Raw genomic sequence first — 20,690 nt, 5'->3', positions numbered from 1 at the left:
TGTAGGGAGGGGAAGGGAAAGGAGATTGTAAACTGAGACTCCTTCGGGTAGTGAAGGGCAGGGTATAAATCCAATCGCTTCTTCTTTTACCTCACAGGGTGTCCGTTGTGGGGAGGGGAAGGGAAAGGAGATTGTAAACCGCTCTGAGACTCCTTTGGGTAGTGAAGGGTGGGGTATAAATCCAGTTTCTTCTTCTTTTACCTCACAGGGTGTCCGTTGTGGGGAGGGGAAGGGAAAGGAGATTGTAAGCCGCTCTGAGACTCCCTTTGGGTAGTGAAGGGCGGGGGATAAATCCAACCTCTTCTTCTTCTTTTATCTCACCGGGTGTCTGTTGTGGGGAGGGGAAGGGAGAAGGCGTTTGTAAGCCGCTCTGAGACACCTTTGGGTAGTGAAAGGCGGGGTATAAATTCAGTCTCTTCTTCTTTTACCTCACAGGGTATCTGTGGTGGGGAGGGGAAGGGAAAGGAGATTGTAAGCCGCTCTGAGACACCTTTGGGTAGTGAAAGGCGGGGTATAAATTCAGTCTCTTCTTCTTTTACCTCACAGGGTGTCTGTTGTGGGGAGGGGAAGAGAAAGGAGATTGTAAGCTGCTCTGAGACACCTTTGGGTAGTGAAAGGCGGGGTATAAATTCAGTCTCTTCTTCTTTTACCTCACAGGGTATCTGTGGTGGGGAGGGGAAGGGAAAGGAGTTTGTAAGCCGCTCTGAGACACCTTTGGGTAGTGAAGGGCGGGGTATAAATCCAGTTTCCTCTTCCTCCTCCTCCTCTTCTTCTTCTGTATCTAGTACCCTTCAATCCCCTGCTGGTGGCCGGGGGGGGGGGGGGCCTGGGCGGGGGGGGGGGGGGGAACCTGGCAAGCATTGCCTATAACGTGCCTGTAGGAGAACGTCCGTATCGGCAAGACATGTCCACGATGGGGAATAAGAGATGGTTATTTTATAAAGTGTTTGAGGTGACTATGTATGGATGACGAGACGGAGAAGCCAAGTTAGGCCTTTCGATGCTGGGGAGGGTGTCTGTGCTTTGCTGGCGTCCTGTGAAGGAGGGCTGTTTGGCTGCATGCAAGGGTCGCCACCCTCCAGGTGGTAGCTGGAGATCTCTTGGGATTGTAGCTGATCTCCAGGTGACAGAGAGATCAGTTCCCCTGGCCGCTCTGGAAGGTGGACTCTCTATGGCCTTCTGCCCCCTTGAAGTCCCTCCCCTCCCCAAACCCCGCCCTCCCAAGGCCTCACTCCCAAAATCTCCAGGTGTTTCCCAACCCGGAGGTGGCAGCCCTACTGCCTGCTGTGCTGCTGCCGTTCTAACCAGACGGAGGAGAGTTTCGAGCACGTGGCTTTATTCATAAAGGCTGTATTGGCAGCGAAAGAACCACGAGGGGCCCAAACCCCACCGGCTGAGCAGTGGGCCATCTTCCCTAGGGGTTCGACCTACGAAGGGGCCACTGGTCTGCCCAGCAAAAGAGGCCTGAACACACAGGTTTAGGGTTGCCAGCTCCGGGTTGGGAAATTCCTGGAGATTTGTTGAGGTAGCCTGGGGAGGGGCCTCAGCGGGGTATAGCGTCATAGAGTCCACCCTTCGCAGTGGCCATTTTCTCCAGGGGGACTCAGTAGTTGGGAGGCCATTGCAATTCCAGAAGATCCCCATGCCCCATCTGGAGGTTTCGAACCCTAATTTCTCATGGAACTGCCTTACATCGAATCAGGCCCGTCTCTCCAGGGTCTCAGGCGGAGGTCTTTCACATCACCTCCTGCCTGGTCCTTTCAATTGGAGATGCCGGGGATTGAACCTGGGACCTTCTGCGTGCCAAGCAGAGGCTCTGCCACTGAGCCACAGTCTCTCTTTACAGCTCTCCAGGGCCTCAGGCAGAGGTCTTTCACATCACCTGTTGCCTGGTCCTTTTAACTGGAGATGCCGGGGATTGAACCGGGGACCTTCTGCATGCTAAGCAGATGCTCTGCCACTGAGCCACAGCCCCACTATATAGCTCTCCAGGGTCTCAGGCGGAGGTCTTTCACATCACCTCCTGCCTGGTCCTTTCAACTGGAGATGCCGGGGATTCAATCTGGGACCTTCTGCGTGCCAAGCAAATGCTCTGCCACTGAGCCACGGATCCTCTTTACAGCCCTCCAGGGTCTCAGGCTGAGGTCTTTCACATCACCTGTTGCCTGGTCCTTTTAACTAGAGATGCCAGGGATTGAACCTGGGCCCTTCTGCATGCCAAGCAGATGCTCTTCCACTGAGCTACAGCTTCTGGGGCTTTGGACCCTGTCTGAAGCACAGGGTCCTGAGAGCTATGGAAGGGAGCCATCCTGAACAAGTCCCATAATTTAGATCACAGCAAGATGGCCTGCTAGAGAATGAGCGAATGTAGAGCTGGTGGATGGGACGGGTCCCTTCTGCAACACAGAAACATAGAGCTGGAAGGGATCTCAAGGGTTTATCTAGAATAATGCCTGCACAGTGCAGGAAATTCACAACTATCTTCCCTTTCAGTTTGGCGTTGTGGTTAGGAGTGCAGACCCTAATCTGGGAGAACCGGGTTTGATTCCCCACTCCTCCACGTGCAGCCGCTGGCATGACCTTGGGTCAGTCACAAGTTCTTTCAGAGCTGTTCTCTCAGGAGCAGGCCTCGAAAGAGCTCTCTCAGCCCGCCTGCCTCACAGGGTGTCTCTTGTGGGGAGGGGAAGGGAAGGGGATTGTAAGCCACTCTGAGACACCTTCGGGTAGTGAAGGGCGGGGTATAAATCCAGTCTCTTCTTCTTCTTCTACCTGTGCCTCCAGTGATTATGCTCAGAGGAAAGCAAAAAACCTGCAGGATCTCTGGGCTGATCTGGCTTGGAGAAAAATTCCTTCCTGACCCCAAACTGGTGTGTGGATGTGAGAGAAAGAGGTCTGATCCGACTGCCCCTTTCTTTGTTCTAGCAGCGCACTCTGCTCTGTGTTCCAATCACTGTTCCCTCTAAGCCGGGTTAGCGTGAGCTAGCTCACAGTTTTTTAGCCTCTGGCTCACACATTTTTGTCTCAGCTCAGGAAGGACGTCACCGGAGCAAACTGATTTATGCAGCAGCCAAATCGCTCGCTCCGAACTTTAATGTCAGCAGCTCACAAAATAGAATTTTTGCTCACAAGACTCCACGGCCTAGAGGGAGCGTTGGTTCCAATCCTCCCGGATTCAGTTTCGATTCAGGGAATTTCTCGCGGTAAGGTCGGGATTGGAGCAGGCACACTTTGCCGCGGCTTTCCGCACTGTCGGTCTGTTTACATCTTCTCTTCCTCTTAGTGTGACCGATGCATGCATATGCACTGATAAGACACTGCCAAGAAAAGCCCTCCTGCGCATGATCGTGTACGATGGCTGGGGCTGGGCTGGCGCAGCTGGGGGGGGGCACCTTCACAGCAGGAGATGGGGCCGAGCTAAGGAGCCACGCAGTCCTGCTCGGAAGGGAAGACGCCCTTCACCCTACTGCGCAACTTATGGGTGGGGGAAAGTATGGCTAGCTTGGATGCGCCAGCTTGGATGAGAGATAGATCAAGATGGGTGGCCATCAGTGTTCACTCTAAGCTGAGTTAGTGTGAGCTAGCGCACCGTTTTTTAGCCTCCAGCTCACCCATTTTTGTCTTAGCTCGGGAAGAAGAAGAAGAGATTGGATTTATACCCCGCCCTTCACTAGTTCCTCCTGCCAACCTAGCAGTTCGAAAGCAAGAAATTGCAAGTAGATAAACAGGTACCACTTCGGTGGGAAGGTAACAGCGATCCGTGCGCCTTGGTGTTTAGTCATGCCGGCCACATGACCACGGAAACGTCTTCAGACAGCGCTGGCTCTTCGGCTTTGAAACGGAGATGAGCACCGCAACCCTAGAGTTGGACTCGACTGGCTTTCGAGCAAGGGAACCTTTACCTTTACTTTCACTAGTTCACTAGCCAGTTTGGTGTAGTGGTTGAGTGCACGGACTCTAATCTGGGAGAACCGGGTTTGATTCCCCACTCCTCCACTTGCACCTGGCTGGATGACCCTGGGCAAGCCGTAGTTCTGATAAGAGCTGTCCTTGAAAAAGAGCAGTTTCTGCCAGAGCTCTCTCAGCCCCGTCTACCTCACAGGGCGTCTGTGGTGGGGAGGGGAAGGGAAAGGAGTTTGTAAGCCACTCTGAGACACCTTTGGGTAGTAAAGGGCGGGGTATAAATCCAATCCTTCTTCTTCTACCCAAAAGAGTCTCAGAGGGGCTTACAAACTCCTTTCCCTTCCCCCTCCCCACAACAGACACCCTGTGAGGTAGGTGGGGCTGAGAGAGCTCTGACAGAAACGGCTCTTTTTTCAAGAACTCTGCTAGAACTATGGCTTGCCCTAGGTCATCCAGCAGGTGCAAGTGGAGGAGTGGGGAATCAAACCCGGTTCTCCCGGATTAGAGTCCACGCACTCGACCACGACACCAAACTGGAAGGATGGCTCCTCAGTGAACTAATTGATGCAGCAGCCAAATCGCTCGCTCGCAACTTTAATGCCAGTCGCTCACAAAGTGGAATTTTTGCTCACAAGACTCCACAGCTTAGAGGGAGGCATTGGTGGCCGTGTTAGTCTGTCTGTAGAAGGAGAAAAGAGCAAGAGTCCAGTGGCACCTGAAAGACTGACAAAATTTGTGGCAGGGGAGGAGCTTTCCTGAGACACTGCTCGCTTCTTCAGAGATCTCTGTAGCAGGAGAAAAGAGCGAGAGTTCAGTAGCGCCTTAAAGACTAACCGAATTTGTGGCAGACCCAGGTCGTCAGCCGTGTTGGTCTGAAGCAGCAGACCAGATTTAGAGTCCAGTGTTTTACTGCTCCAGACCGATACAGCTGACCACCTGGGTCTGTCTTCATGGAAGGCAGCACATTCAGCCGCATGGAATGGAACTCCATCGACCTGACCAAAAAAAAAACCTTGCACAGTTATAGACTGATATTTCCTTTCTTACAAAATGCAAACACCCGGACATTATACCTAAAGCAGGGCTCTTTTTGTAGAAAAAGCCGAGCAGGAACTCATTAGCATAATAGGCCACACCCAACAGCAGAAACTCATTAGCCTATTAGGCCACACCCCTGACAGCACAGCTCATTAGCACATTAGGCCGCACCTGCATGTTACCAGAAGTGTGGTTATCCAGCCACACCCACCTTTTGCTTGTTATTCTGTTTACCTTGTTTGTTGTCCAAACCCAGAGGGGTTTTTTGTAGCAGGAACTCCTTTGCATGTTAGGCCACACACCCCTAATGTAGCCAGTCCTAATGAGTTCCTGCTGTTGGGTGTGGCCTATTATGCTAATGAGTTCGTGCTGGGCATGGCCAACTTGGGAGCCAGCCCGAACTCCGTTCCTGTGCGTTCCGCCCCCAAAATAGCCCTGCCTAAAGGACTGAGAATTAAGAATCCTCTACAATCCACTTACTCTGAACTCTGCAGAAAAACCGTGCTTCGCATTCTCCAAATTTCTGGCAGGGTATGAACTTTCATGAGTCACTGCTCACTTCTTCAGATAAGAGAGAAATTTGTATGCAGAAATTTGTATGCACAAACATGTTCTCTCCCCCCCCCCCGGCAGCTTCATAACAAGGGTTGCCACCTCCAGGTTGGGAAATTCCTGGAGATGTTGGGGGTGGAGCTTCAGAGAGTTTGGGGAGTGGACAGACCTCTGCAGGGTATAATGCTATACAGTCCACCCTCTAAAGCAGCTATTTTCTCGAGGGGAACTGATCTCTTATCATTTGCAATTCCAGGAGATTGGCAACCCTATGGATCTCTATCACTTGCAGTTCCAGGAGATTGGCGACTCTATGGATCGTGACACCCGGGCTGTGGTTTCTTTCCAATGCCGCCCAGGCCCTGAGTCTGTCCAAATATATTTGTTGGCTGGATGTTGCCGAAATGTGTAGTGGACCTGGCGTAATTCTATCGGCACTTAAACTATGGTTCTTTTTCGGCACCTCTGCTTAAATCTCTCTCCCCACCGACCCTCAGATATCTTCCGCTCAGATACCGAAATGCAGTCAACCTGCACTGTTTTCGGAATGTGGTTTCCTTGGGTACGCATTTGCTTTATCTGAACAAACACTCACCTGAAAGAACCTTTCCTTTTCTGCTTTTTTTTTTTTTAAAGTGAGGAGTGCGGAGTCACCGAGAGGCAGGGGACATAGATGCTCAGGTTCCCTCGCCATTGTCGAAATGTTCTCTTCTTAATAAAACATTGGCCGCTGACCCCTGAAGGTTGCCGGGGATTTCAGCAACCGGGGAAGTAGATCGGGTTGCCAGCCTCCAGGTGGGTCTAGTAATAAATAAATATACACTGCAAAAAACCTTTTAGCAAACGAATGTGTTCTATTTATGGTCATCATTTAGTAAAGTGCATAAATGTAAAGGTTCCCTTGCTCAAAAGCCAGTCGAATCCGACTCTAGGGTTGCGGTGCTCATCTCTGTTTCCAAGCCGAAGAGCCAGTGCTGTCCGAAGACGTTTCCGTGGCCGGCATGACTAAACACTGAAGTGCACGGAATGCTGTTACCTTCCCACTGAAGTGGTACCTATTTATCTACTTGCAATTTCTTGCTTTCGAACTGCTAGGTTGGCAGGAGCTGGAACTAGAGACGGGAGCTCACTCCGTCACGCGGCACACTCGAGTCTCGAACTGCTGAACTACCGACTTTCCACAGCCTGCAGTTCAGCGTCTTAACCACTTGAGCCACCGCAACTCCTTATTTCATCCTAGTCAGGTATAAAAGTGAAGCCCCACTGATGCAAAATTATCTGGTAGTTAACCATCTGTAGGTATTGAATGTTACTGCTTATTGAATGTAATGAATATTTATATCTGACTGGGATGAAATTGGGTTGCTTCGGCCTCCAGGTGGGGCCTGGAGTTCTCCTGGAATGACAGCTGGTCCCCAGGCAACAGAGATCCGCCCCCCTGGAGAAAATGGCAGCTTTGGAGAGCAGACGATGGAATCGCATCTCCCCCTCCCCCCATGAGCTCTGTCCCCCCCCCCAGGCACTGCCCCCAAATATCCAGGAATTCCCCAGACTGGGGCTGGCAACCCACCGCTGCACAGGCACTGTCCCCAAATATCCAGGAATTCCCCAGACTGGGGCTGGCAACCCACCGCTGCAGCCGTAAACTCATGTCTTTTTTTCTGCTAGGTCTCTCTACTATGTCAAATTCTTGGAATTCCCCCGCTCGGACGGGGAGGGAGGGCTTATCAGGTTGGCGCAGCCCACAGCGAGTGCCCCTCCCTATCCACGGCCTCAGCCGCCACCTCCCTGGCCAGAGGCCCCCCTAACAGGCCCCGCTGGGGTGGGGTGGGGGGGAGAGACTGGCTCTCTGCGGTGGTTGGGAAAGGCCCCCTTCTTTTCCACGCCAAGCTTGACAGAAGAGAGCCGTGTCACCGTGGCCAGGCAGTGAATTTTCGTCTCCCCTGCCGGGAATGGATTTCTGCAAAAGCCCGGGGAAGTACAGAGATGGGCCGAAGGGAGGCTGAACAGGTTGGTGGGGTGCGTAGTCGCAATGTTCCCTCTAAGCTGTGCCGTCTTGTGGGCAAAAATCCTACTTTGTGAGCTACCAGCATTAAAGCTAGGAGCTAGTAATTTGGCTACAGCGTCAATTAGTTTGCTCTGGAGCCCTCCTTCCTGAGCTGAGACAGAAATGTGTGAGCTGGGGGCTAAACACCTGTGAGCTGGCTCACACTAACTCAGCTTAGAGGGAACACTGGCGTGGTGGCAGATGGGCCTCTGCTTTTCTGCCGCCGCTGGGAAGTGTGTGTGTGTGTGTGTGTGATGTCCGGCTGCGGTTCTCGAACACTTTGGGAACGAACGTTTCTAGGCATTGTACTGTTTAATGTCAGGTTGGGACTTCTGGCCCCTTAGAATCAGAGAGTTGGAAGGGACCTTGCAGGTCATCTAGCCCAACCCCCTGCACTCTGCAGGAGCAGAGCCTTGGCCCGGATGGCTCAGGGTTAAGGGCACCAGCCTCCAGGTGGGACCTGGGGCTCCCCCAGAATTACAGCTCATCTCCAGACTTAACAGGGATCAGTTCCCCTGGAGAAAAACGGATGCTTTGGAGGGCGGGCTCCAGCGTTCCCTCTAAGCTGAGTGAGTGTGAGCCAGCTCACGGTTTTTTTAGCCTCCGGCTCACACATTTGTGCCTTAGCCCAGGAAGGAGGGCTCCGGAGCAAACTAATGTATGCAGCAGCCAAATCGCTCGCTCACCACTTTAATGCCAGTGGCTCACTAAGTGGAATTTTTGCACACAAGACTCCACAGCTTAGAGGGAGCGTTGGTGGGCTCTATGGCCCTCTACCCCACTGAGGTCCCTGTCCTCCCCAGGGTCCATCCCCAAATCTCCAGGAGTTGCCCAATGTGTTAGAACAGATAAAAAGGAAGTCCTTCTTCACCCAAAGAGTGATGAACACATGGAATTCACTGCCACAGGAGGTGGCGGTGGCTACAAGCATGGACGGCTTCAAGAGGGAATTAGATAAGCATATGGAGCAGAGGTCCATCAGTAGCTATTAGCCACAAGGTATAGGTAGGGGCTCTGGGGCGAGTGATGCTCTGTCTTCTTGGTGCTTGGGGGTGGGGTCAACAGTGGGAGGGCTTCTAGTGTCCTGGCCCCACTGCTGGACCTCCTGATGGCACCTGGTATTTTTGACCACTGTGTGACACAGAGTGTTGGACTGGATGGGCCACTGGCCTGATCCAACATCGGCGTCTCTTATGTTCTTATGTCTGGGGCAGTGATGCTCTGTATTCTTGGTGTTTGGGGGGGGCAACAGTGGGAGGGCTTCTAGTGTCCTGGCCCCACTGGTGGACCTCCTGAGGGCACCTGGTATTTCTGGCCACTGTGTGACTGAGTGTTGGACTGGATGGGCCACTGGCCTGATTCAACATTGTTCTTATGTAATGGGGAGCTGGTAACCCTACCCCACCCCGGTAGCCAGGGAAGACCCAGCAACCCTACCCAGAACAGCACAATCTTCTCAGATCCTGGAAGCTAAGCAGGTTTGGCCCTGGTTAGTATTCGGATGGGAGACCTCCAAGGAATACCAGGATTACGACACAGGGCAGGCGAGGGAAAACGACCTCTGAATGTCTCTTGTCTTGAAAATCCAATGGGGTGACGGTGGGTCGGCTGTGACTTAATGGGAAAAGAAGAAGAAAATGACTTTTGTCACTCTAAAAGCTTCCTCTTAGTTTTTTAAAAGAATCTTTCACTGGATGCAGTTGTTTACAAACGGTGTACTAAATATATGCCCCCCCCCCCAGCAATGCTCCCCCTAAGCTGTGGAGTCTTGTGAGCCAAAATTCTACTTTGTGAGCTACTGGCATTCAAGTTGTGAGCGAGTGAATTGGCTGCTGCATCAATTAGTTTGCTCTGGAGTCCTCCTTCCCGACCTAAGACAAAAATCTGTGAGCCGGAGGCTGAAAAACGATGAGCTAGCTCACACTGACTCAGCTTAGAGGGAACACTGCCCCCCAGCAGCCCTATGAGGTAGGCCCCTTTTTTTAGACGGGGGGGGGGCTGAACGGCGAGATGGCCGAGGTCCTGCAGTGAGTGCGTGACCCCACCAACCCTTGAAGCTGCTGCCTTGAATCTCATGTTTCTAGTTCACTTTGGTGTAGTGGCGGACTCTAATCTGGGAGAACCGGGTTTGATTCCCCACTCCTCCACTTGCACCTGGCTGGATGGCCTTGGGCAAGCCGTAGTTCTGATAAGAGCTGTTCTTGAAAAAGAGCAGTCTCTGTCAAGAGCTCTCTCAGCCTCACCTACCTCCCAGGGTGTCTGTTGTGGGGAGGGGAGGGGAAGGGAGTTTTTCAGCAGCTCTGAGACACCTTTGGGTAGTGAAGGGCGGGGTATAAATCCAATCTCTTCTTCTTCTTCTTTAAAGAGCTCAGGATAATATCCATTGTTCCCTCCTCTCTTTTATTTTATCTTCACAACAGCCCTTTGAGGTAGGGTTGGGTTTGGAGCGACCGGTCCAAGATCACCCAGCAAGAGCCAGTTTGGGGTAGTGGTTAAGTGTGTGGATTCTAATCTGGGAGAACTGGGTTTGATGCCTCACGCCTCCACTTGCACCTACTGGATGACCTTGGGCAAGCCACAGTTCAGGCATAGCTGTTCTTGAAAAAGAACAGTTCCTGTCAGAGCTCTCTCAGCCCCCGCCTACCTCACAGGGTGTCTGTTGCGGGGAGGGGAAGGGAAAGGAGATTGTAAGCTGCTCTGAGACTCCTGCAAGTAGTGAAGGATGGGGTATAAATCCAATCTCTTCTTCTTCATGGAAGAATGGATACCAAGATTTCCCCATTGCAGTGGAACACTCTAACTGCTAAACCACACTGGCTCTCCCTGAGAGGAACCCTTGTTCCTGTAACTGAGCAAAACCAAAATAGCGTCAAAAACAAAACAAAGATCTCCTTAAGTTAAGAAGCTTCTGTCCATCTGAGCCTTTCTAAGGCCTCTATCACGCCCCGAGGCGGGGGTCAGCAGGCAATTGTGTTACCACCTAAGATTTCTGGAAGCCCCCCTGTGCCTTTTCTCAGCCATGCAGAAATTTAACCGGTGTGGCTTTGTCAGCCCGGTGCATGTGCATACATAGGGTTCTCCATCCCCGACCACCATTTCCCTTTGAGATTTGAAGACTACTAATGAGTTTATGGGTTCAGCTGGCCGGCAGAGCCAGTATCTTCCCATTGCTGAGGGTTGTTAAAATTTATTGATTTACTTACTGAAGCATCTTTCCCCCCACTGCAACTGCCACTGTGGCCATTGGTTGTGACTTACAAAATCATGACCCATCCGATAAAAGAGTATAATGCTGATGAAAGCAAACCCTAAAGTGCACTCAGCTTATCCGGGGGGGGGGGGGGGCCCATAGAAACAGCTGCTTGAGCCTGAGATAACTTAGCAGGAGACTATTATTATTATTATTATTGGTATGCCTACAGGTATTAAGGTATTAACTGCCAACATAGCAGTTCGAAAGCAAGAAATTGCAAGTAGATAAATAGGTACCACTTCGGTGGGAAGGGAACAGCGTTCCGTGCGCCTTGGTGTTTAGTCATGCCGGCCACATGACCACGGAAACGTCTTCGGACAGCGCTGGCTCTTCGGCTTTGAAACGGAGATGAGCACCGCAACCCTAGAGTCGGATTCGACTGGCTTTCGAGCAAGGGAAACCTTTACCTTTTTATTAAGGTATTTAAGGCATGCAAATGAAAGGAGAAGCATGTCTTCTTGCTGGGAGTGATTGAATTGAATTGAATCCGGTGCAAGGACATGCAGAATGGCCTGACTTCCAGTGAAGGCTGACTGAAAGGAGGACAGGCCAGGCAGTCACGCATAGCTGCAACAGGCGCTCTCTTTTTAAAGCAGGTTGCTGTGGGATTGCGGGAACCTCGTCTTTATTTCTCGTGGCAAACACTTTAAACTTCCCTCTGCCAGCAGTGCGGAACTTAGGAGCCGCTGAACCAATCGTGGGTCACTTAATTAGGGGTGCCGACCTCCAGGTGGGGCCCGGAGATCTCCCACAATGATCTCCGGATGACAGGAATCAGTCCTGCAGCAGGGAATGGCAAACATGGTGGCAGCACATCCCAGCCGAGCCCCCTTCCCTCCCCAAAAGCCGTCCTCCCCAGGTTCTGCCCCCAAATGACCAGGAATTTCCCAGCCCGGAGGTGGCAACCCTGGCACTCACGCAGACTCGCAGACTCTGTCGGCTATGGTGCTGAACACTGCGCAAACAGGGAGGAGAGCACTAATCCCTGGCAGGCCACAAATTCCTGGCCGGTGCCGTCAGCATGACAGGCCGCAGAGTCCTCCAGGACAGTCCTACATAGCTGAACAGAAGTGGAGAATTCCTTTCCTTCCCTCGGCTCTCGTAAGAGTTCTCCAGATTTGGAACCAGGCCTGGGCAATGTTGAGGGGTGTGTGGCATATTTGTCAATTATGCCCACTGTAGGCAAACATCAGCCTACATTCCAGGAGGGCAACGGGCTCCACTCCTGGAGTGGACTTCTGACCTCTCGGCAGGAGATAAGCTGCGGGGTCGTAAAAGGAACATCCAAAGTTCAGTGAGCGAAAGCGAGAGCAGAGGGCGGGGGAGGGTGAACACGGCCGAAAGAATTCGACCCGGTGCAAACACCAGCCAGAGCCAATCGGGATGGGTCCGGGGAGAGAATTCCTGAGGTGGCTTCACCTTCAACTCCTACTTGGATGGCAAAGGAATGACCTCTTTTCCCCTCTTTTGCAAGCTTGTAAACCCTTCAGTGAGGAGCTGCGGGGGCTCAAGTGGTTAAGACACTGAACTGCAGGCTGTGGAAGGTCGGTAGTTCAGCAGTTCGAGACCCGGGTGCCGCATGACGGAGTGAGTGCCCGTCTCTAGTTCCAGCTCCTGCCAACCTAGCAGTTCGAAAGCAAGAAATTGCAAGTAGATAAATAGGTACCACTTCGAGACCCGAGTGCTGCAGTTCGGCAGTTTGAGATCCGAGTGCTGCAGTTCGGCAGTTCGAGACCCAAGTGCTGCGTGACAGGAGTGAGCTCCTGTCTCTGGCCCCGGCTCCTGCCAACCTAGCAGTTCAAAGGCAAGAAATTGCAAGTAGATAAATAGGTACCACTTCAGTTGGAAGGTAACAGCGTTCCGTGCGCCTTGGTGTTTAGTCATGCCGGCCACATGACCACGGAAACGTCTTCGGACAGCGCTGGCTCTTCGGCTGGGCAACGGAGATGAGCACCGCAACCCTAGAGTCAGATTCGACTGGCTTTCCAGCAAGGGAACCTTTACCTTTACCTTTATTTGTTTGCTAATGATATTTCGCTTCCCCAGCCGCCCTGCCGGGAGCCGCACAATATGTGTGTGAAAGAGCCACGTGCGGCTCCTGGGCCACAGTCTGGCCACCCCTGCCTACCCTCCAAAGCCGACCCTCCAAAGCAGCCATTTTGGTGTAGTGGTTAAGTGTGCAGATTCTAATCTGGAAGAATTGGGTTTGATTCCCCACTCCTCCACTCGCAGCTGCTGGATGACCTTGGGCAAGCCACATTTCTGTCAGAGCTGTCCTTGAAAGGGCAGTTTCTGTCAAGAGCTCTCTCAGCCCCACCTACCTAACAGGGTATTTGTTGTGGGGAGGGGAAGGGAAAGGCGTTTGTAAACTGCTCTGAGACTCCGAGTCAAGGGTGGGGAATAAACCCAATCTCCTCCTCCAGGGGAACTGATTGCTAATGCCTGGAAATCAATTGTAATAGTGGGAGATCTCCAGGCCCCACCTGGAGGTTGGCAGCCTCAGGGACAGGTTTGATGAACGGGAGGGGAAGTGTCTCTGTGCCGTGCACAGCTGATACAAGCACCTGTGGCGAAGCAGGCTGATAAAAGGGTCTGTTGGCTGGTCAAGTCTGTGAAGCAGGTTGCTTTCGGACCTACTAACCCTTCTCCCTTGAGCCAGGCCGACTCCGCAATACCCCCCCTCCATCTGTGTCTGTGAAGCTCCCCTTGACAGCACAGACACGATGCTCGGTGGCATGAGATATCCCCGAGCATATGCTCGTATCCCCGAGCATATGCAGAGCATATGAGGGAACAGACTGTGGTTACTCAGCGTCGGTGAGGAGAAACCTCACCGCAGAGTAACCCGTGGTCTGTTCCTGCATATCTGGGCTGAATCCAGGTGAATGTTGAAGGTACCAAAACTAGTTCTTAAAATATATATATATTTTTTTCCATCTCCTTGCAGATATTTCATGAATTAGACAGATCTGCCCAGTTTCCTGTCTCCTGTTTGCTTCATTATCTTCCTCTGTTGGTGAATGATCTTCCTCAGTTGCTCTAGAAGAAGAAGAGGAGGAGATTGGATTTATACCCCGCCCTTCACTACCCAAAGGTGTCTCAGAGCGGCTTACAAACTCCTTTCCCTTCCCCACCCCACAACAGACACCCTGTGAGGTTGGCGGGGCTGAGAGAGCTCTGACAGAAACTGCTCTTTTTTCAAGAACAGCTCTTATCAGAACTATGGCTTGCCCAAGGTCATCCAGCCAGGTGCAAGTGGAGGAGTGGGGAATCAAACCCGGTTCTCCCAGATTAGAGTCCGCGCACTTAACCACTACACCAAATCCATTCTGGTGCTCTTTGGCTTTGGAAAGGAAGTTTTTATTGCTCAGAGCTGCTTGGGAAGGTGTTCTCGGGCTGAAAAGCAGGGGTGTAAGATTCTTTCTTGGGAGGGAAGGTGGCACGGGGTAGCTCGAAGCAGGGTCGGTACTTGGAAGGGAGTCCACCACGGATGGCTCTTCAGAGGAAGGCCATGGCCAACCACCTCTGCTGCTCACTCGCTTCGGAAGCCCCTCCTTCTGAAGTCAATGGCAACTTGAAGTCACTTACTTACCTACGAAGGTTGTTATATCGTCTGACTACAGTTTGTGGATTTATAACCATTTCGTACCAGCTCAGCAATCATCCCCCCCCCCAAGAGTTTGGAAGAGGCCACGGAGGACCCTGTCACGAGTCCACTCGTGACTCACACTAACTCAGCTTAGAGGGAACACTGCTCCCATGCCTCAGAGACCATTTATTTGTTTGTTTGTTTGTTTAATATCCTGCCTTTCACCCCCCAGGGGGACCCAAAGCGGCTTACATCCTCCTCCTTCCCTTTCATGCGTTGTATCCTCACAACAGGCCTGTGAGGTAGGTTAGGTGGAGAGTGTGTGACTGGCCCAAGGTCACCCAGCAAGCTTCCGAAGTAAAACCGGGGATTCAGACCTGGAGTTCCCGGATCCTAGTCTGACACTTTAACCACGTTTAAAGTTTACAAGTCTATCGCAGTCTTCCCATAACGGTGCTTGATCTCGTACCTGGATTGTAGCGACTCTCACTGTCACTGCCCCGGGAGGTGGCGGCGACTACAAGCATGGACGGCTTCAAGGGGGAACTAGATAAGCGTATGGAGCAGAAGTCCATCGGTGGCGATTAGCCACAAGGTATAGATAGGGACTCTCGGGCAAGTGATGCTCTGTCTTCTTGGTGCTTGGGGGGGGGGTCAACAGTGGGAGGGCTTCTAATGTCCTGGCCCCACTGGTGGACCTCCTGATGGCACCTGGTATTTCTGGCCACTGTGTGACACAGAGTGTTGGACTGGATGGGCCTTTGGCCTGATCCAACATTGGCGTCTCTTATGTTCTTATGTTCTCCCTTTCACGGGTTTTGCCCACACACAGTTGGTCAGCATCTCTCAGAGCTGTTCTCTCATGAGCAGTCCTCAAAAGAACTCTCAGCCAATGTTCCCTCTAAGCTGTGGAGTCTTGTGAGCAAAAATTCCACTTTGCGAGCTACCGGCATTAAAGTTGTGAGCAAGCGATTTGGCTACTGCATCAAATTTAGTTTGCTCTGGAGTCGTCCTTCCTGAGCTAAGACAAAAATCTGTGAGCCGGAGGCTAAAAAACCGTGAGCCAGCTCACACTAACTCAGCTTAGAGGGAACACTGCTTTCAGCCCCACCTGTTGTGAGGAGGGGAAGGGAAAGGAGATTGTAAGCTGCTCTGAGACTCCTTCAGATAGTGAAAGGCGGGGTACGAATCTTCCTCCTCCTTTTCTTCTTGCTTTAATCACACACAGGAGAGGCCGCACGTTAAATTTTTAAACAGACAATTCCAAGCCCTCGTCTTTTATATTCCAAAGTGGTTCCCTTGAGGATCAGAAACTTTCTTGCTTTCTTTTTAATCTGTTTTAAAATTAACCTAAGTGTTTCTGCATCAGATGCTGATTACCTGGCGGCGCAAAGTAGACCTGCTGAGATCAGCCAGGCACGGCTCCGTCAGACAAGGACTTCATTGTTCTTCCTGGTGGGAGAATCTAGGACTCCCCGAATGTAATTCTGCCAGGCAGCTTTGTTCTCCTTTCCCCCTCCTGCCAGCTTAGAGGTTGTCCAGCCCCCATGGGGGCATGCGCACGGAACAGGCAAATGCTGTCTCCTTCATGGGAGATAACACGCCTGAAATGTCACTCCCTTCCAGGGGTTGCCAAACCTCTACCACGATTATGGCTGCTCTCCTGCTCTTAATTTCTGTGGGGTCACAAGGAGAGAAGAAGGAGAGACTGGATTTATACCCCGCCCTTCACTACCCGAAGGAGTCTCAGAGCGGCTCACAAACTCCTTTCCCTTCCCCTCCCCACCACAGACACCCTGTGAGGTAAAAGAAGAAGAAGAGACTGGATTTATACCCCGCCCTTCACTACCCAAAGGTGTCTCAGAGCGGCTGACAATCTCCTTTTCCTCCCCCTCCCCACAACAGACCCTGTGAGGTGGGTGGGGCTGAGAGAGCTCTCTCGAGAACGGCCCTTGAGAGAACAGCTCTGAGAGAACTTGTGACTGACCCAAGGTCACGCCAGCAGCTGCATGTGGAGGAGTCGGGAATCCAACCCGGTTCTCCCAGATTAGAGTCTGTGCTCTTAGCCACTACACCAAACTGAAACAACAACCAAAATGTCCATCAACTGTGACCAGAACTGGCTGCTATCCCCCCCCCCACCGCCGTCTCCTGCTTTTCTGGGTTTGCACAGCAGGTAGGATCTTGGCGTTTCAGTGCAGCCAAAGGCTTAATCGTCTTCTCCTTCTCAGCACAGAATTAGAGGGTTCCCAGCTGTGAGTTGGGAGATAACTGGAGGTTTTGGGGGTGGAGCCTGGGGAGGGCGGGGTTTGGAGAGGGGAGGGACCTCAGCAGGCTCCAAGGCCACGGAGTCCACCCTCCGAAGCTGCCATTTTCTCCAGGGGAACTGATCCCTGTGGTCTGGGGATCGATTGCAATACTGGGAGAGCTCCATGCCCCACCTGTAGGTTACCAACCCTACAGAATTAGCATATGGAACTCACTGCTACTGAATGTAGCTATGGCCACTGGATTAAGACATCCATGGCGGCGGCAGAGCGGTCTATCAATGGCTATTAGCTACGATGGCTAAATGGAACCTCCACTTTCAGAGACAGTCTGCCTCTGGACAGCAGTTGCAGCAACCGGGAGAAGCTTTGGCCTCTCTGCCCCTGTGGTAGGGTTGCCAAATGTCTTACCTGGCACAGCGGGGGGGGGGGAGTTGGTCCCATGCGCGCACCGTGATGACATCGCCCTGGAAGTGACGTCATCACGCTTGGCACGTCGCCGGGCGACGCTCTAGCAATTAGCCTGAAAACTCTATGGTACCATAAAGTTTTCAGGATGGTTGCTAGAGTGTCACTTAACGACGTGCCCAGCGTGATGACGTCACTTCGGGGCGACGCCATTGCCCCGGGCATGTCGGCCCGATCTGGGCACTTTGGGGGTGGGGTCCCCCCCCGGTTGGATCCAGGCCAGTGGATTTGGGGCCCTTTGGGTGGGCAACCCCCCCCCCCTCGGTGGACTTGGCAGCCCTACCCTGTGCCTTCCAGGGCATCTGGCCAGCCACTGTAGGAGCAAGGTGCTGGCCTGGACCCTCCTCGGCCCTGTTTTTCTCTCTCTCCCAAAGCATCCACCGCCGTCCCTTCTTTCAGTAGTCTCTTGTAAAAGCCTGGGTTCAGATGCTGGTGCTTGACGGATTTTTGCATGGCACTCAGGTTAACGTTTACCTTCCTCGGTGGGTTACAAAATGCCACTTGTGACCTATGGCCTCTCCACCCTTTTTCTCTCCATGCCTGCAAAATCAACACTGTGACAGAAGGTCGAGGGAGTCCGTGTGGCTTAGCAGTTCTGGGAAAAATAGTGATGGGCTGTCATTGGCAACGTGAAACGGGAGAGTTCCCTCCCCCAGCGAAAATTCTGATTTCTTCCAGCAGAGGGCGTTCAGCATCAAGTTTTACAGAGGGCAGAGCATGACATTTTCCGTCTCTCTTGTAGGGTTTCCATACCAAGTCCTGGGGAATGCTTGGGCTTCCTCGGAAGCTGCTCGTCAGAGGAGTGGCAGGGAAGGCCATGCCCTTTGTAGGTAGACTGTTCCCAAGTTCAACCCCTGCAGTTAGCAAGGAACAAGACTTTTGGGGAAGCGAAAACAAGGAAGACCAGAGACTTGGCCCTTTCTGCACCCGTAATTTGCCTTGGTTTCTAAGCACATCCTATTCTTCCATTCTGCATTCCCTCCAGCTTTCAGGGGCTCTCTCTTGTTTCTGCATTTGTTTTACAGGAATCTGCATTTGGACTGCTCCCAGCACACTGTTGCCCCGCAGTTCCAGAAACTCCTTTTGCTGCAATTCTTTGTTCTCATCCGCTTTCAAATCGCTAATCCTTTCTAAAGTAGAATTGTTCCTGTGGGTATTTAAGTGCTGCCCACTGCCCCTCCCCCATTTCCGCCTCTCTCTCTTTACATTGACACTCCCTCCCCATCCTGTTTTCTTTCCCTCCTTCTCTGAAGACAAACGAGGACGTGTCTTCCCGCTCAGGCAAACTTTAAAAAAGCCATAGAGAGCCTAAGAAGGAATCAGTAAATATCAAGGACTAGGGCAGTGATGGCGAACCTTTTAGAGACCGAGTGCCCAAACTGCGACCCAAAACCCACTTATTTATCGCAAACTGCCAACATGGCAATTTAACCTGAATACTGAGGTTAACAACCCATACATTAATTTAAGATGATCCAAACAAAGTAAGGAAAGCAATCCCAAATGCTTTCATTTACTTAAAATTATTTGGCAGAGAATACTTTTAATGATGGTCTGGGCCTGGCTGGGGCGATGGCACGTGTGCCCACAGAGAGGGCTCTGGGTGCCACCTCTGACACCGGTGCCATAGGTTCGCCACCCCTGGACTAGGGGATTCCCTGCTCCCAAATGTGTCAGTCTTGCATGTTGTGGGCCTGGATTTCCCCCTCTCTTCCCTTTCTTGTTTGCAGAATCACGGCGGGAGGGAAGGTGGGTTGACTCCTCGGATTCTCCAGAGCGAGCTGTCAGTGCAGAAAGGCACATAGAAAGGGACTGCTGGACTAAGTGGGCAGGTCTGACTGGGTCAATAACCTGTATAAAACGGCTTTGCATGTTCTGGGGAGGAGGTGGAGCTCGGAGGGTCCAGCACATAGCTTGTCTGCAGAAGGCCTCGGTTAGATGGGAAAGGGAGGCATCAGGGGCAGGGGTCATTTCGTAGAAAAAGAGGTGCAGGAGCGCATTAGCATAACTTATCTGCATGTGCCACACCCCATGACATCACCGGGAGTGTGGCAGAAGGCAACACCCACCGCTCAGGCTCCACTGGACTGTTTTGGATTGCTGGCTATTGGTGGTGGTGGGGAACGTGCAGATCTGCCCTCGCAGAGGAGGGAGAGCTTGTACCTGAATAAAACTTGGTCTTAAAGGTGCCACTGGGCTGTTTTGGACTGGGGGGCCGGGGTGAGCTCTGCAACTCACCTGGCTGCTTCTTGCTCTGACTGAGGGCTGCTGGGAGCAGGGGGTGGGGCTTGTTGCATGTGCCCGCCCCCTGGGCTCTTTACTGCCGGAGCTCCGCTCCTGTGCGCTCCTGCAGGAAATGACCCCTGGTCAGGGGTACACAGAGAGTGCTGATTTCCCTCTATAATGTACAGCCCCCTGGGAAGTGTCAGGTGTGTCCTGAGAATAATGCAGATTAAGACAGGGATTTTTAAAAATATATTTTTGCATTTCTTTCTGTTTGAGGGCTTGATTTAAAAAGATATATGTAATTCAAACCCTTAAACCGAAAGAAATAAAAAATATAACAACGGTAGCAAGACGACATGCACAAGCTTCTGTAAAAGGTTGCCAGACATCTAAAAATGTCCTTGCACAACTGTCACCTATGTGCCATGTGACCAAGTGTTGATAAGGTTGTAAGGTTCTCAATCCATTGGATAGCGGACATGGACATTTATCTTCCCAGTATTCTAACAGATGACTTTTGGCTGACAGCAAGGGCGCGCCGGGTCCGTTTTCGTTGATCCATAGTTAGTCTCCAAGAGGCAGGCGAAGAGTTTTAAAGAAGAAGAAGAAGAGAAGAGATTGGATTTATACCCTGCCCTTCACAACCCAAAGGTGTCTCAGAGCGGCTCACAAACTCCTTTCCCTTCCCCTCCCCACAACAGACACCCTGTGAGATAAAAGAAGAAGAGATTGGATTTATACCCCGCCCTTCCCTACCCAAAGGAGTCTCAGAGCGGCTTACAAACTCCTTTCCCTTCCCCTCCCCACAACAGACACCCTGTGAGGTAGGCGGGGCTGAGAGAGCTCTTGACAGAAACTGCTCTTTTTCAAGAACAGCTCTTATCAGAACTACGGCTTGCCCAAGGTCACCCAGCCAGAAGCATTCTCAAAGTTCAATGAACGTTCGAATACAAAACTGATATGAGTAACTGGCGGTTGAAAGGGCTGTCAGGACACAGCCAAGTTATGGCAACCTTGTAGGGCTGACTAGGCAGGAGACGTTCAGAGGTAGTTTGCTATTGTCTGCCTCTGTGTAGCAATACCTGGACTTCCTTGTTGGTCTCCCATCCAAATACTAACAAGGGCAAACCCTGTTTAGCTCCTGAGATCTGTCAGTTAGCCTGGGCCATCCAGGTCAGGGCTTGAATCATTAAGAACATAAGAGCATAAGAACATAAGAGAAGCCAATGTTGGATCAGGCCCATCCAGTCCAAGACTCTGTGCCACACAGTGGCCAAAAATACCAGGTGCCCTCAGGAGGTCCACCAGTGGAGCCAGGACACTAGGAGCCCTCCCGCTGTTGCCCCCCCC

At 52.0% G+C, this 20,690-nt stretch overlaps 1 protein-coding gene and 1 non-coding gene across 2 annotated transcripts in view; one reads left to right on the top strand and one right to left on the bottom strand.

The window, feature by feature from the left end:
- Nucleotides 1–1,903: 1,903 nt before the first annotated feature.
- TRNAA-AGC lies at nucleotides 1,904–1,975 on the bottom strand. Its single transcript has one exon. It is a non-coding gene; the product is annotated as a tRNA-Ala (tRNA).
- Nucleotides 1,976–7,385: 5,410 nt separating this feature from the next.
- Nucleotides 7,386–20,690, top strand: part of MISP (mitotic spindle positioning) — a 28,283-nt gene continuing 14,978 nt past the window's right edge. Inside the window, exon 1 of the mRNA XM_015418229.1 lies at nucleotides 7,386–7,500. Coding sequence (XP_015273715.1) covers nucleotides 7,477–7,500 — 24 coding nt within the window. The 5' untranslated portion in view covers nucleotides 7,386–7,476. The remainder of the gene's footprint in view (nucleotides 7,501–20,690) is intronic.

This window comes from Gekko japonicus, unplaced genomic scaffold (assembly GCF_001447785.1).
Source record: "Gekko japonicus isolate JY-2015 unplaced genomic scaffold, Gekko_japonicus_V1.1 scaffold2941, whole genome shotgun sequence".
Taxonomy (NCBI): Eukaryota; Metazoa; Chordata; class Lepidosauria; order Squamata; family Gekkonidae; genus Gekko; species Gekko japonicus.
Note: the sequence above shows the minus strand (reverse complement) of the source record. Positions and strands in the feature narration are given on the sequence as shown.